This window comes from Zeus faber (assembly GCF_960531495.2).
Source record: "Zeus faber genome assembly, chromosome: 5".
Lineage (NCBI taxonomy): Eukaryota > Metazoa > Chordata > Actinopteri > Zeiformes > Zeidae > Zeus > Zeus faber.
In genome coordinates, this window is record NC_137192.1 from 18,882,065 (window position 1) to 18,899,475 (window position 17,411).

Below are 17,411 nucleotides of genomic sequence, written 5' to 3' on the forward strand. Positions count from 1 at the left end.
GTAATATTATCACAGTATCAGCTAATACTTGGATAGTAGCATATGATACAATGTTTGATGGTAATTATTTGTATGGACAGTTGATTAATTCATTTGGACGATTCATTGTGAGCTAAAACGTTATGATCGTAACAGCCTGTACTTCTTAATTTCTGTTACAATCATTTTAATGACCCATGTTATTGATTTTTGAGTTTTCCCTTGCCCCCCCCCCCTCACAACACGCTTATTTGAAAATTTTCAGAACAAAAAGATATGGAAGATGAGGATTAATGGCAGTCACTACAATTTATTAATGCACTTCACTTCCTTTGCTGCTGTTTGGGAGCACTACCAGTTCTTTTGACGTCTCAATATGATGTTTGTAAGCCTCTATTTGACTCCGAGCCCTATTTATTTCTTTCTTTCTTCTTCTTCTTCTTCTTCTTCTTCTCCTTCTTCCTCTTCTCCTCTTTCCAGGAGTTCTACGAACACACACGGATGCTCTGGCAGGACGAGGGCGTCCGTGCCTGCTGGGAGAGGTCCAACGAGTACCAGCTCATCGACTGTGCACAGTAGTGAGTCTCGTCCCCAACCCCCCCCACACCATCATCACCAATACATACACACACACGCGCACGCACGCACGCACACACACACACACGCACACACACACACACACGCACACACACACACACACACACAAACCTTCTTAACTCTCCGGCTTGCATAACATTGGGCTGTTTGGGTATTTTAGCCTGTGGTTTATGTACACAAGTACAATGAATCAAGGTTCACAAGGTCACGCTGAATGCTCGCTCACCTTGATCATGACGGGCTGTTTGTTCCACTTTGGGCACATTACCGCTGAGAGCGACAGATAAGAGGAGCCCGCTTCACACGTCTGGAAGCTCCCGTCGCGTTTGGTGATTCGTAGCGGCTTAATTACTACATTAAAATACGTCATTAAGCGGTAGTAAAGGGGTACCTGGTTGGGATCCTTGGTGATTTGTGCTCAATCTGTCGCTGATTTATTGGCGTCCTGATTGGGGCAATGTGAGTTTGCTGTACGTGCAGAGAAATGAATGGGCTCTTTTCATGCTCATTTCACAAAGTCACGTAGCATTCTGACCCAGCCCTTAACCTTGTACGTGTGTGTGTGTGTGTGCGTGCGTGCGTGTTTTTTGCAGCTGCGTTTGCATGTGTGATGTGTCTCGGAGCGTGCACTGTACACATACGTGCGTACATGCGTGCGGGGGACAGAGACCGACTCTCTCTCCCACATCTTCTGCCACTCCCGGACGTTTTTCGAACAGCCGTAGTATCCAAACGCATGCGAGCCCTCATTGTTTCGAGTGGACTGGGAGAATTCTTTTGAAGCGTGCATTCCTCCAAGCTTTTTGGTTTTTCCTCTTTTCTGTATTCTCACTTCCTTTTATTCCCAGCTTTTTCTCTTTTTCTTTTCTTGTGTTTATTCTTATCCGTCTTTCTGATCTCTGTCAGGCCTGCCTCTATTGTAAGGCATGCAGTGGTCACATGAACCCAGAGTTCTTGGAAGGCGCATGCTTGTGTGTGTGTGTGTGTGTGTGTGTGTGTGTGTGTGTGTCTGTGTGTCCGTGTGTCTGTGTGTGTGTGGGCATTTTTCTGTAGATGTGTAATATAGTTACTTTGAATGTGTGAGTGTCAGCATGTTACCTGTGTGTTACATTTAATTTTGAATTATGTATATGTCACCTTTGTTGCTTTTGCTGGTGTGTGTGTGTGTGGGGGGGGGGGGGGGTAAGTTGTAATTTTGTCTGCTTTTCCCGAGCATCGTTCCTCCTGGATGAACGACAGAGAGTGTGAGAGATAGAGGCCAACAGAAAGGGAGAGTCGATCTTCTCCTTCTCCTCTCTGTACTCCACTCGTTCTTGCACCCGCTTTCCTCTGCATTACGTACCACTTCCGCACTTTCCTTCCGACTCTCCTCTCCCCTCCTTGCGCCTCTTCTCCTCCCCACTTCTTTCTTCCTCTTTTCCTGCCCTCCACTCCTCTCTCTTTTCTCCTCTCCACTCCGCTCCCCCTTTTTCACGCTTTCCTCCCTGCCTTCCTCTTCTCGCCTCTCTCCTTCCCCCTCTCTCTTTTCTCCCCTCTGTCCTCTCCTCCCCCCTCCCGTCTCGTCTTTCCTCCTATCTCTCTCTATTCTCCTCCCTCCTCTCCTCTCTCTCTCTCTCTCTCTCTCGCCTTCCCGTCTCCTCCCCTCTCCTCTTTCCTTCCTTCCTCCCGTCTCCTCTCCCCTCCTCTCCTGTCTCCCCTCCTCCTCTCGCTCTCTCTCTCTCTCTCTCCCCTCTGCCCCCCTCTCTCCACTCCTCTTCTCCTTCCTCTTCTCCTCTTTCCTTCCATCTCCTCTCCTCCCGCCCTCTGCCTCCTCCTCTTCCTCTCCTCCCTCCTCCCCTCTGTCTCTCCTTTGTCTCCTCCTGTCTCCCTCCTCCCCTGCTTACCTCTCCCACACCCAGCAGCCCCAGTGTTATGGATCAGACGCTGGGTTGGGTGGCCAGACCGGAAGTGCTCCCCTCCCCCCTCCGTGTGCTTATGTAAACGGAGAAGCAGAGAAAGAGAGAGGGGAGATCTATTTTTAACACGGGCAAGCTGCAGGAGGAGAAAGAATGAGCAAGTGAGTCGGGGGAGAGAGACAGAGAGAGAGAGACAGAGAGAGAGACAGACAGACAGAGAAGGGGAGAGAGAGACCACTTTACCATTAGGGATGAAAGTTGTTAGCGTCAGTTGAAAAAGTAATCCCGAATCAGCCAAGTGGAAAGTCCCCTGCCTTTTTTTTTTTTTTTTTGTTTATTGGGCCTCCATCCCTCCCTCTCTCCATTTCTCTTTTTGACTCCAAAGATGAAAGAGAAGAGGGTGAGACGGCAGCCGGGCTGTCCTTCGCCGCCCTCGGCCCCCGGAGCAGAAGCCCACGCCCGGGCTCCTGCTCCACCAGGAGGGGCGTCGGGGGCCTCCCAGCGCTTCGCCGGAGCCTTGGACAGTGCGGCCACTCGCCCCGCTAATGGGGACACTTTCGTCCTTGATGGCGTGTGGACGCGGCGCGTTGTGTTGGCGCTGTGAGGTCACTCTAACGGCGGGGAAGTCGCACGAAAAGTCCGAACAGCACAACCCCTTTCCCTTAGCAACTCGGAGGCAGAGAATGTGTTTTGTCTCAGCGGGCAAAGCCTGTTTGTTATATTTCTGTTTTGTTTGGTTTCGTTTTTGTTTTGCGCGCCAATACATGAACCGAAAGGCTGCTTTATTTTTGGGAGGGCGGAGGATGACTTCTCAATGATAAAAACAATTGTAGTTCCCAGGATGAGCAATGGTCAGAATAGAATGTTGTAAAACTTTTAATTTGAGTTGGTGTTTGGAAGAAAGGTCCCAAACTAAAATAAAAAAAAAGATTATACTGTGATAATATAATTGATAGACATTAAAAACAAAAGCATTCTATTCTACACAAACTAAATAGACAAAACATTGAATCATCGACCAAAATAATCGTAGGTATCCACCACTTTAATAGTGACTGTCCGTCATAAATATTGTGGCCATAGTCTTGCTCAGGGTGAATATATTAATAAAGCTCATGAAGTGTTTTTTTGGGGGGGGTTTATTACATTATATGACATTAAACAAGTTGACAGTTTGGAGATGACCCCGCATGAGGACACGGTTGAGTAAACACTGCTCCTATTACCTGTACACAGTGTAATTTACTTTCATCGACCCCTCCACCAGGGTGCTCAGATTGGCAGATGACACCAACCTTCATGGAGATGGAGAAAGGCTTCCGGAGAAACTGATTTTAAATGGGGGCATAAATGACAAAAGAGCGTTGTCTCTCCTTCCATTGTGATTTGCTCAGTTTTACTGGGGCAGCAGGAGTTGCAGAGTTACCATTCAGTCCCGCGTGAGGAAAAGCGGGGGGGGGGGGGCTTGTCACTAACCTGCCCCACCCAGCCATGTGTTCCAGAGGTTCCCCGGTTAGATACGGAATCAGTGACACATCTGTCCCCAATGCCGTTCTCACATAACACGGATCAACAAATGTTGTTGACGCTAAAGTGCCTTAAAAACACAATTATGCGATTTTGTCCCTCCAAGAATTGTGTAATATACTGTATGTCTTAATATGATGGACGGGCATCTTTATCGGGTTGTTACCAAACTGTCCTACAGCGTTTAATTGAGCCTACTGTGCTTTTTAGGAATTTGGGAATTGTGGACCAAAGCACCATAACATCGGAATCAGAATTGGAATCTGGATGATTTTATTTCGCCAGGTGCATTTACATGTATGTGGGATGCGCCGTGGTGATTATTGGTGCGTATCGATTTCTGCGCAGGCGATTAGCATTGAAAAAAAAAAAACGACAATCTGAGAAAAAATAAAGATAGGAATACAAAATTCAATCATATAAAATGAAATAAAATAAAAAGTTTAGTAAAAATAAAATAAAAATGGCCAAATATATAGTAGCAGCTGAAAAATACAGAAACGAATAGTCAAAAAAATAAAATATATAGAGACTATACAAATACGATTCTCTGCACAGGAGGTTATCGGTTTGGGTGTGAATGATAAATGATTGTATGTATTTAGGTTACGACAGTTTGTGGCTCATAACGTGGAAGCACGTTTCACATATAGAGTGACTCTGCTCATCTCCACGAGCTGGTTGTGGGTTTGAGTCTGACTCTCTGAAATATGTTAATCTGCTCCGTATCCATAAGTTCAAACAGACGCGAGGAGTTATGGCATAGGGGAGCACAGAAGCTATGCGGATTTAAACATTTTAATTCACTTCCGTCATTTTTCCCCCAATTTCTTTTACCACTCTTTCTCTTTTCCTGTCCGTCTCTCCGGCCCCCTCTCACTCTCTCTCTCTCTCTCTCTCTCTCTCTGTCTGTCTCTCTTTCCTTCTATCTCTAACTCTATCTCTCTCTCATTCTCTCTCTCTGTCTCTCTCTCACTCTCTCTATCACTCTCTTTCACTCTCTATCATTCTCTCTCACTCTCTTTCTTTCTCTCTCACTCTCTCGCTATCATTCTCGCTCTCTCTCGCTCTCTCTCTCTCTCTGTCTGCTATAGTGGCATTTCTGCAGGGACAGAAAATGGCTGGGATTGCGTCTGACTCATCGCAAGGAGGGAGGGAGCGAGGGAATGGGTGGAAGAGGGGCGAGCAAGGGATGAAGATAAAGAGAAAGGGATTTTGGGGAGAGGGAAAGTGTGAGCGTGTGCGGGAGGAATAAGCGGTCGGACTGGCTTTCCGAGCTGCTTGCTGCGTGCGTGTGTGCGTGTGTGTGTGTGTGTGGCATCGGAAAACAAAAGAAAGCGAAGGAGCAACAGCGAAAAGTCAGAGCTCAGGAAATGTGACTCAGACTTTTATTCTGATGTTATTTTGTGATTTAGGGAGTATCTGTAATTCACTGATTGTGTCGACCCTTTATCTCTGTTTCTTTCTTTCTTACTGTTTTTGTCCGGATTATTTTTCCTCCCTTTCCTCAAATGCTATCACCCCCTCACCCCCCCCCCCCCGTCCCATTCCATTCCCTGCATTTCTTTCTTTCTTTTGCCCTCTCTCCCTCCTCTATCATTCTTCTGTTCCTTCTTTCTTTCTCTTTCTCTCTTTCTCTCCTTCTCTCTCTCTCTCTCCCACTCTGGCTTCACTCCCCTCTCTCTCGCTCTCTCTCTCTCTCTCTCACTTTCTGTTTCTTTCAATCGTTCACCCTCTCTCCCTCCTCTATCGCTCCTCTATCGTTCCTCTGTTCTTCCATTCTTTCTCCCTCTGTCTGGCTTCACTCCTTTGGTTCTTTCTTTCTCTCATTCTTTCTTTCTTCCTCCCTCTCTCTCTCTCTCCTCTATCACTCCTCTGTTTTCTCTCTCTCTCTCTCTCTCTCTCTCTCTCTCTCTCTCTCTCTCTCTCTCTCTCTCTGTCTGTCTCTCCCTCTCTGTCTCGCTCCCTCTCCCTCCCTCTCTCTGGCCTCACTCCAGTCACACAAGATTTGGAGCTGATTGTCTATTTATAGCGCCTGTGGTTCTGTCGCCATGACAACCGAGCTGGAGGCCAGGGCGCCAGGGAGCTATTTTTGGAGCAGCGCTGTAATGTCAGACACAGCCTTCTCTCTTTTCTTTTCCCCGCTCCCTCGCTCCTGCAGCCCTCTCTCTTTTCTCCCCCAACCCCACCCCCACCCCACCACCCCGCCCGCCTGTCCTCCGGACGGGATGTGTGTTTGATCAAGGATCGGCCGAGTGAAAGGTTTACACACAGGGAAGCAGATCGTTCACTTTTAGGAGGGAGAGAAAGAATGAAAGAACACGAGAGAGAGAGAGAGAGAGAGAGAGAGAGTCGTGTATTGCGTCCTCTGAGAATATATTTGAATATACATGTTTTTTTTGTCGCGTGAGAAATACACACATTAAATGTGATTATTTCTGCAGTCATTTCACACATGGACGAAGTCTCGATACTGATTTTTCAATTTTTTTACAAATTCAGTTGATTGCGATTAGCTTTTGCAAGACTCCATGGCACTAAAGTGAATAGTGAATTAAATGGCTCACGAAAGTATTTAGAAAAACCCAAAGCAAAAATAATGGTGCTTTGGGTTTAATTACAAATATTTTATGTTTTCGAGTGTGTGTGTGTGTGTGTGTGTGTGTGTGTGTGTGTGTGTGTGTGTGTGTGTGTGTGTGTGTGTGTGAAAATAGCTGGAAATAAATAAAGCCACGCTCATAATGAAAGTTAAAAAAAAAAGTTGATAAACGTGTTTATCAATTTTTTTAACTTCTTTTTAAAATGTGTGTAGTGTTTCATGAGAGACAAAGCAGCCTGACATAAAACCTTATTATATATTATTTATACATGAACAGTTTGAATCTAAACACAAATATTTATGATTGAAATATCAGTTTTGTTGTACTGACAGTTTTGTCACACCGATATATTTACGTTGTAGAATTTATTAATAAATATTAACTCTCATTAATAAATAAATTGGTATCAATGTCCAGTACTTAGTGCAAAAAAAACGAACTTTGATTGAAAAAATTAAATTATCAAATAATCTAGTCAAAGACAGCAGAACTATTAATTATTAAAATTGCCCTATGTTTTTACATTGTTTACATCTGTAAATATTATTATATTTTAATACTTGTAATTTGCCCCAAGTCAGTATTCTGGACTTGAAGGTGTGTGTGTGCCTGTGTGTCAAATGATGTTTTACATCTAAATTGAGCTGAATAATTCAGTGACATTTTAGAATTAAACTCGCCCCACTCAGAGAGCCATCCGAGAGATAAGTTTACCGTCAAGCCAGTTAAGAGCAGCCTAATCTCTGGGGTTTAGGGAATACACTGTCGGGTAATCTGAGTAATCCTTCATCCTGATACAGCAAATAGTGTGTATTTAGCAGGACACGGGGCGAGCGCTCCATCAGCTCCGTCGCTCTGGGACGCCTCGTCGCCGCTCCACGTTTTGATCCCGCACGGATTGTTGGGTGGAGGGAAATTCTTCCCCTCGCTAAAAACAAACCTCTGTGATTAGCGCAGCAGCCATTCAGAGCTATTCAGAGCTGTGGTGGAGATTTAGGCCAGTGTTTTATGGCGGCGGGTGTTTTGTTTTTGAGCGCACACAGCGTACAACTAAAACATGTTGCCGTGTGGATACAGGGCGGCCTATTCCAAGCGGGAGGTCAAGATAGTGTAGTGGCACATAGAGTGGAAGTGTGGAAGTGCAGTTTTTTGGAATCTGGTCTTTTGTGGAATTGTCTTGGCAGGAAATATATGGAAAATCTAGCATGGAGGTGTTGTTTAATTGAGATGTAATTATGTATTTTTATTATTTCATGTAATTAACTGATTACATGTTAAATCTATGTTGCTTTGAAAGAGCAATGTATTTAACTGAAGTTTTTTTTATGTGCAGATTTGTGTATGAGAGAGTGTGTGTGTGTGTGCGGGGGGGGGTGTTGCATTTGTTGGTATTTTATTTACTTAAAAACCTATTAAAAAATATATAGTCTCCCAAGATAGTAGCACAATTATCCAAAATAAAGATATAAAAATACACACACACACACACACACACACACATGCACACACACACACACACACACACACACACACAGAGTTTATCACCTCTTTAAATACAAGGCTATTTTAAATCAGCAGACAGTGTCCTGTCAGTATTTTCAGGGTCTATGTCTGCCAGTCTGCCAACCTCAGAATAACCCTGCCAGGTTATACATAACAGCCCAGACCGTTCTGTTACTGGGCCAGCCACTATTATTTAGTTCAACTTAGTAGGCAGGGTTATTCTTGGCACCTCTCTTATTAATAGGGAGAACTGCTAAAAATTGAGCGGTGTGTTTGTGCTCGGTCTGTCGACACACACCAAACCAGAGCCGTAGATAAACACGAGCTCTGCCGTGAGGGGCCGACAGTGGCAGCTATGTCCAGCTCCAGCCGCCGCTCACTGCATCGGACCGACGGCTTTAGGGTTTGAAGTCGGACGTACTCCCCACGTTGTCAGGGTCCACGCAGCTGAGGTGGCGCGGCGGTGCGCTGAACCTCGTATTCAACTGTTTCCCCCGTTGAGGTTGGGCAGAGTTTCAAGTTGTTGCGGTTTAAAAAGGTGCACCCGAAAGGCTCTGCTCCCTTCTTTGACTTTCTCCGTCCCTGAAACTAGGCCTGGGCGATATAATCGATATTATATCAATATGCTGAAATGTTCTGGGATTATTGTTGGTTCTCACAGTGTCATGGTAATGCCTGCATTACAGTAAAGTTGTGGAATTTTCAGAATCGTGACATTACCACTCTTTCTTGGTCACTCTATTTTCCACTCTCTCTCTCTCTCTCTCTCTCTTTCTCTATCTATTTCTGCATCTGTCCGTCTTGTCTATGCAGTGGCTTCAATGGGCGAAGGCCCCTGTTCCTCTCTGAGCGTTTCCTGCAGCCCTCCTGTCACTTTTCACCCTGACCCGCCACATTCCTACTTATCTCAGAGGGGGTTACATACCTTCGCCCCGAGAAGCAGCTACCAGCCCGCACCGCGCTGCGCCAACTGGAGGAAACAAAGGGCAGACAATTAGCCAGGCCGTCATGGAGGTTTTGCTCCTAAGTTTTTTACATCACAGCAACCGCTTCAGTGTCACAGTGTCTTTGTTTCCTTAAAAAAGTCCCATTGGCTGAAAATATAGTGACGGATTTGTTTTTATTCTACCAGCTGCTGTGGTCCTTGCTTAGATAGTAAGATCATCATTTTGGCACTGCTGGTGGATGGTTTCAGAGGATTTGGGAAAACCTGCAATGCTAAAGAAATATATATATATTTTTTTTAAAAGCGGACTTTTAAAGCGTACACAACTTAAAACAAAAAATCATCAAATATCTCTTGGTGGCCAGTTCCTCGAGGCCCGTCTTTTAACTCATTCCTCTTTTTTTTCCTCCGCTGTGGAACTTCTCCTGTTGTTTTGACAATATGTGGCCATTTTGTATCGGACCGGTGAAGAGGACTGGTTTTAAATGTGCCCAATCCACCCGACCATTGTGAGTGTGTGTGTGTGTGTATGCCTGAGTGTGTGTGTGTGTGTGTGTGTGTGTGTGTATGCCTGCGTGTGCGGGCGTGTGTGTGTTAGTCAGTCGATGTCTGTCCACGGTGTGAGGAAAAGAGCGTCGCACCGATCCAGCAGGGCAACTGGATCCAGCTGTCCCGGCCAATGGCGGCCGTCCACACATAGGGTCCATGTTTGCATGTACAGTGGGAGGGCCCACACGCAGCGAAAGGCACGACCGGCTCCTCTCAAAATGTATTCCACCACAATTATCTTGTCGCAGATGTTCGTTAGCGTCGCACGTGCCACATAAGAACAACATGAGAGGAGCATCTCATGCGCAGGCCTCCAAATTTTTAAGTAAAGGGGAGGAAACGAGCGACTAATGGTTGTATGTTGTTTTTTGTGGTTACCGCAGGAAGTTCGATTCAATAGTTCTGGATTTACAACAAGCGACGCTGATAAAGTCAGTTGAAATGTAGGGTTAGAGCTTTCCACAGGAACTGTTCACTTGAATTACCGAAAGCCGGGGGGGAAACGTCGGCCCATTCATTTCCACAATTACATGCATTCAGCACGAGGTAGGCGCTCGTAATCATCCAAACGCAGTGTAGGCTTGTATACTCTACCCGCCCACACACATGTACACACGTGCACTTCCGCCATGCACACGTGCACGCACTCACACTCATGTCACCTCACACACACACATGCGCGCACGCACACACACACACACACACACACACACACACACACACACACACACACACACACACACACACACAGACGCACAGCTCTTCTGTAGCGTAAGTACTACTACAGCAGCTCCATTGACTAGCTCCTCTGGTCTGACGGCGCAGGCTACTGGTGACTCAGACTACCTGCCTCTGGTCTCACCAGGAACTAAAGTACGCGACATCTGGTGGCCGTGCATGTAATAACACTTTTTTTTTTTTTGAAATATCCGTCTCTACCTCGCATCAGTTGAACACACCGGCTTTTAGGGGAACTATGGGTGAACCAGTGCAGATGGAGTTGTACATGAAATACAATTTTTTTTTTCTTGGCATTATTAATCGTGAATTAAATAAGACGGTTGTGAAGTATTATAACCCAGGTGATATGGACCTGCGCGGTCACCGGGTGGATATCAACACAGGTTCTTGTAGGAGGTCATTTCCCGTACTGACCTCTTCAGTCCCACTCTGAACATACTGCATGTATTACTGCTGTCAATTAGAAGCATTCAAGTGCAGTGTTTGTGAAGTTCATTGATAAAATTCACATAGAAATTCTCAACTAAATGAGAACAATTGAAAGCAAAATTTTGTTTCGACTAGCTCTCATTTACCTGAGAATTTCCAGCATGTTTCAGTTTTGATTTCCATAATGAAATTAAAACTGCTCTTTTATTGTATTTTCGTGGAGATTAGTTAAAATTGTTCTTTATTATCTGCAACATCTCTAACCTATTTTTGTGTTTCCTTTGCAGCTTTTTAGACCGGATTGACGTCGTCCAGCAGAATGACTACACGCCAACTGATCAGGTACATTTTTTTGCAGTAATGCACACGCACACAAGCACACACACACACACACACACACACACACGCACACACACACACACACAAACACGCACAGACACATATCACAGCACTTAATATCATTACCCTAGCACAGACTACAGGCTACATTTCTCCTTGGTAATTAAGTGCGGTAATGTTTGTCTTGATACGAGAAACGAATGGCAATTATATCTTTCATTACGCTGTGATTTAATTTGAGGGACTTAACAGATATAAACTTGCTCCGCCTGTTTGTGTGCTGTACGTTGACTGATCTTTAGTGTTCCACCAAATCATTTGTGACTTGGAAAATACAAATCCTCCCTCGCTTCTCGACTCCCATTTCATGCTGTTTCCTCCTCTCACGCTTCACTTCCTCCACTGCTCTCTCCTTTTCCTCGCCTCCTAGTTCAAGTCCATTCACGATGTCTGCATATTTTTACATAAAAAGTCATGGAAAAAGTCTTGAATTCAGTTTTGCGACTAAAAGTCATGAAGTAGGGTTGACATAATCATTATGAGAGCGTTTTAAAATACACATTTGATCTTTCTGTCAACTAGTCATGTAATTCATAACCGTCCTTGTTTCTGCCTCACTTACCTGCAATACTTTATAGTGTAAGAAAAGCAGTCTCATAAGGGTGAAATATGAAATGAAAGAACCTCTCTGATACTGGCTTAAACTCGGTCCCTTTTCCTGTATCCCTCCCACTCTTCTTTCTTCTCCATTCCTTTCTTCCTCTCCTCTCCTCTCTTCTCTATGTGGTTCTTCTTACCTGCCTCCTTCTATCCCTCTGTACCCCCGTTCTCTTTGTGTTCACTCTCATGCCTTTAACGTCTCCTCCACCCGTCTCCTCCATCCTGCAGGACTTACTGAGATGCCGAGTTCTGACGTCTGGGATCTTCGAGACGAGATTTCAAATAGACAAAGTCAATTTTCAGTAAGTTTTCATAAATTCTCGTTTCGCTATTAATAACAATAATATTGTTATTATTTAAATATAAAAATATATATTTAAAAAAGATATGTATTAAAAGAAAACTTAAAAAAATATTTTTAAACAGATTTTATTGAGATTTGTCGTAAAAATCACAATTGTGCTTCTTGCTTGTGTTTCTACTGTTGTATGTATCATTTCAAAATAATAATTAAAAAACTGTATCCAAAAAAATGGAAAATTGATCCATTGAGCTCAGTTTCCAATTTTCAAAAGGCTACAAAAGGTTTTTTTTAATACTTACATTTGCTGTAATATGTAGCTTGCTATGTTAAAAGCTACCTTATAGTCAGAAGGCTGTCAAAAAAAAACAATTTAAAAGGATCGAAAGCAACTTAAAGGTTTGTATAAAACTGATAAAACTGGATTAGTATAAATGGAGTGGGGTTTATCGATTTTTTAAAGATCAACACGGGTCCATCATTTGAAAGTTAACTCCTCTGGGTGACCCAGCCTTGTCAAGTGAATGAATCATAGGTTGTAAAATGTTCTCACCGTTGACCTACATTTCACTGACTTCTTCTTTTCCACAACTCACAGTATGTTTGATGTTGGAGGCCAGAGGGACGAGCGCCGGAAATGGATCCAGTGTTTTAATGGTACGTCACGAGCACCCCCGAAACTCTGGACCGCTCAATGACCAAAAGTCATATATGACGACCAACACTTTTGTCCACATGTAGTTATATCATTCTATTTGTTGTGTGTGTTTGTGCATCCCAGATGTGACCGCCATCATCTTCGTGGTGGCCAGCAGCAGCTACAACATGGTGATCAGAGAAGACAATCAGACCAACCGGCTGCAAGAAGCCCTCAACCTCTTCAAGAACATCTGGAACAACAGGTCGGTACAACTCAGATCATCATGGTAAACTTTGATGGAGGTACATTATCCTAAATGTGATATTTATATGTGTATATATATATATATATTCATTAGGTAAGAATTATGATGTATTTTAGCACGAAACCTTTGACATTACCTTTTAGTTTGCAGCCCTGACCCCAAATCCCCACAATGCTCTTGCTCTGCTTTTAATGATGCCTTATTAAAGGATAGATTCACTATTTTTCAACCCTTAAATTCAACCCTCTTAAATTTTCGTTTCCTTCTTTGAGAATTGTTTATAGCACCTCCTTTCTGAGTGCATTTAAGCCTTAAAAAAACACATTCTTTCATCGTCATTGATCACATTCTGATTAGTTTTGAAAAGCGTATAACACAGAAAATGTGAAAAGCATATAGAGTATAAAGATACAGTATATATATACAGCATATATATTTATCTATCTATCTATCTATTTATTTATCTACTGTGTGTATATATATATATATATATATATATATATATATATATATATACTGTGTACAGTATATATAATACACAAACACTATATATAGATACAGGGCTGTCATCCTCCCTTTTTTTATTAAAAAAGAAAGAAAGTCTCCCTGTCTTCATACATATAGTAGTTCTGCACCCTCTTCTCACTAACTATCTAATCAGACTCACTATAAAGGCAGGAATCTCTGTAAAGCCCCTTTCCCACATGGAATCCATAACTTTGCTGGAAAAAAAATATCCGGCAAAGGCAGTGGGTAGTCATTCCCACATTGCCTCTTTTACGGAAAAGTTCTGCATGGAGTCTGTTCCCACATAGATGAGAGGCTGGCGGGCGAGGGAAGCGCTTTTGCCCTATGTCCCCCTCGCACAGCACAGCTAACTGTAAATGACATGTCTAGGGCCTGAGTGGCATTTTTAAGAAAAATAATAAAATTAAAGAATATAAAGACGTGTCTCTTTGCAACTGAGCGCCACGGTTCTGATCTAACCGAAAACAAGTCATTTTTTAAATATTTGTACAAAATAAATATTTGGAAAAACCTACTATTTGTGCTTTATTTGGATTCGGCTCCACCCGGAACTTTACTGCTTCCATTCCCACACACTTCCATTCATAGCCGTTCCAGAAATTTGCCGGAAATTATACTACCTCGAGAGTGGGGAAGTTTACGGAACGACTTTTACAGAACATAGAGCCCGGCTCCTGTTCCCACACGACACCAATACGGAACATTGCCGGTAGATTTATGGCTTTCAGTCCATGTGGGAAAGGGGCTTATGGCTGTCTGTCTGCCTGTCTGTCTGTCTGTCTGTCTGTATATCCTTCAACTGCTCATCCGATCTACGTCACACTTTGCGGGTGTGGACCCAAGGATGTGCAGTGTCGAATTTAGTGCAATTTAGACACGCGACACGTGTAATATTAATAAACCTTCAGTGAAGAGCGAACAGCGAGCCAGCGGGGGGGGTGGGGCTTCAGAGCTCTGCGACTGAGTCACAAAGACCGTCTTTCCCCAGTGTATGACTTTAACCGGCAGTTTCGTCTTCCATTGTGGAACACAGGACTGAATCATTGACATTTTGTTAAACTGCCATTAAAATGTCTTAGAAAGTCTTGTATTTCCAACGGGCCTGCAATAGTCCAACTATTAAGGAAGGATTCTCTGTCTGTGTCTGTATGTCCCCCAATTATCTTGAAAGCCGTGAATCCGATTGACTTTCGGCGGGTATATTGTCGGGGACCCAAGGAGGTGCGGTATCGAATTTGGTGCAATTTGGACAAGCGACACGTGTTGTATTAATAAAACTTCAATAAACAGTGAACAGCGAGCCAGCGGATGGGGGGGGGGGCTTCCCATGAAAGCAATCGGCCCGTTCCGAACGCTCATGTTTGGTGCGGACACGCAAATAAAAAAGCGAACAGCGAGTTCATCCAGAAGCGCGATTTGGGTGTGGTTCTTTCCCCATGAGACGGAGCGTATTTCCCCCCGGTGTTTTTCACGGCGAGTCACCGGGCAAGATTTGAGCGGGCACCGCACTAGTACCTGTAAACCAGACAACTGGCACGGTTTCTCCTCCTCCCTTGTTGAGTGAAATGAATGATCAATTATCCTATCAATCCGTACGGATCGCACTTCTAGGACTTACTTTGAATTGAATTCATCCTTGAAGCTTATTTGTCGACCCGCCACGACTCGCTTGGGTTTCTGAAGCGTCTCCCTCGTCTCCGCAGGTGGCTACGAACCATTTCAGTTATCCTCTTCCTGAACAAACAGGACCTGCTCGCGGAGAAGGTTCTAGCGGGGAAATCCAAAATCGAGGAGTATTTCCCAGAGTTCTCACGCTACACTACACCTGACGATGGTAAGAGATGTTCCAGTTAGAGGGTAGTTGTATGGTGGCTTTTGGTCAAGCTGTATTCACTGATGGACTCTTGTTCTCTCATCTTAAATACATTCTAAAAAACCTTTGAATGTGTGTTTCTGTCTCTACAGCGATACCAGAGCCAGGGGAGGATCCCCGCGTCACACGGGCAAAGTACTTCATACGGGATGAGTTTCTGGTACACGCAATTCTATCACGCTGAAATGTTGGATTCTAACGGTTTTTTGTTGTGTGATTTATTTTATAATTTCATTAAATTTTTTTTTAACCTTGTTACTTTACATGTTTGGTCAAGAGAGGCCCTATAGAGGAAGTTATTACTCATAACATCTCTTGAGTGTGACCAATAGCCGCCGATGCTGAAAGAACTAGCAGAAATTGAATACGGTTCAGTGCAATGCCACTGCCAGTCAGTAATCATTTAAAATCAATCATTCAGAAAATCATTTATTGTAAAGGTGTCATTTAGTTATTAGTTCTCAATGTATTAGAAAGAGAAAGGCGGGAGAGACACTCCAGTCATTTGCGCCTTCCCCAGCTCTAGTTCTTGATAGGGGTGTGACGATGACATAACGGACCAGGTTCCACTGAATGACAAGGAACAACAGGAATGACACGGTGCACAGTATGTCCAGCTACACATGTGTAACACCTTGCACGTCTCTAGCTCCACCTGGGTGCAGCGATGAGCCTCAGCCTGAAAGTGTTTATTATAGTGGCCACTGTGGGCTGAGAGGTGTCATGTTTTGTGTCCCGGCTGGGACTGGCAATATGGCAAAAATGGATGGAACTGTGAAACTCTGAAGTTGTGCCATGTGGACAGTACAAGAAGCCTCACCTTAAAGGTGGTGGAGTCTGTAATGCGGGGGCCAATTTTTGACCAATCCCTTAGCTTTTCTCAAGCTACCTTCATCCCTGTTCCGTGGACCCGCCCCGCAAGTTCCATGTCATTCGGACTCACGGTCCTTGAGAAGAGGATTTTCTTTGAAGGTGTTTCCAAAAATTATAAATGACAGGAACTTGAAATGTCATGTTTACCATCGTGTTCCTGGCTCCCCTGACAAATTCCCAGTGGGTTTATTGCTGTGTCGTGTTTTGGTTGCCACCCGTCCCGTAAAACACGGAATCATCCTCTATTTGACAATAAAATCTTGCGCCCTGTTTTGAATCAATGCAGCATGTGGTATGCATGTGTAATGTCTGCACAACACGGTTTGCAGCGCACAAACTGAAATAACAGCACCTTGACTAAAATCACTAAAGAGTGAACCAATAAACAAACAGAGGGAACTAAAAGAACTGTGGGAAACAGTTCTGAACTATTTCTGCCGGGTCTTTAGGTTCGTTCACGGATTCCTTCGCGAACAACGACTCAAACAGACAAATGGTTTTGGTGGAGGATTCCGTTCATTCCCTTCACTTCAAAGATTCGGTCAAAAACAACAAATCGTTCGCAAATAACCCGAAACTACAACTTCCTCTACGGATGTCACGTGATTTCCTGTCAACTCGATCGTGCCTCCTGCGTATGTCCACCATTTTGTCTGCATCTAGGTTCTCTTGATGCCAGTGCAGTCCACACCCACACAGACATGCATTCTGGCCAAAAGAAACATTTTATGAGCTGATTTCTTCAAATTTCAACATATCACCACGGCACTTGGTGGATATGTTTACCGCCATGTTGCTGGCTGCCCTGACAAATTTAAAGTGAATTTGTTGCTGTGTCATGATTTTACATCAAATTGAATGCTTTTGCCAATTTTTTTTAATTGGTTGCCCAATAACGATGATCATGTGTGGACCTGCACCTGAAACGTCATTCGGACTTTGGTTTTTGAGGGTTTTTCAAAAAATTCAAAATGGCGGGAAAGAATTAGAGGCGGACCTTATAGCACCCAATTGTAAAATTGTCCACAATGTCCTGCTGCATATGAATGCATGTTATAGCGCCCCCCATGGGGCAAATCAGTGCCATTGTTTGTGTCCAGGTTACGCATGACCTGGACTATAGGTGTGCCGAAATGGATAAAAAGTTACCAATGTATAGATCAGTT

General features: G+C 43.9%; 1 protein-coding gene across 1 annotated transcript in view; it reads left to right on the forward strand.

The window, feature by feature from the left end:
- Window positions 1-17,411, forward strand: part of LOC307230333 (guanine nucleotide-binding protein G(s) subunit alpha-like) — a 31,236-nt gene that overhangs the window by 10,217 nt on the left and 3,608 nt on the right. The window contains exons 5-11 of the mRNA XM_080000639.1: window positions 460-557; window positions 11,054-11,108; window positions 11,994-12,067; window positions 12,665-12,723; window positions 12,848-12,968; window positions 15,203-15,333; window positions 15,465-15,532. Coding sequence (XP_079856765.1) covers window positions 460-557; window positions 11,054-11,108; window positions 11,994-12,067; window positions 12,665-12,723; window positions 12,848-12,968; window positions 15,203-15,333; window positions 15,465-15,532 — 606 coding nt within the window. The remainder of the gene's footprint in view (window positions 1-459; window positions 558-11,053; window positions 11,109-11,993; window positions 12,068-12,664; window positions 12,724-12,847; window positions 12,969-15,202; window positions 15,334-15,464; window positions 15,533-17,411) is intronic.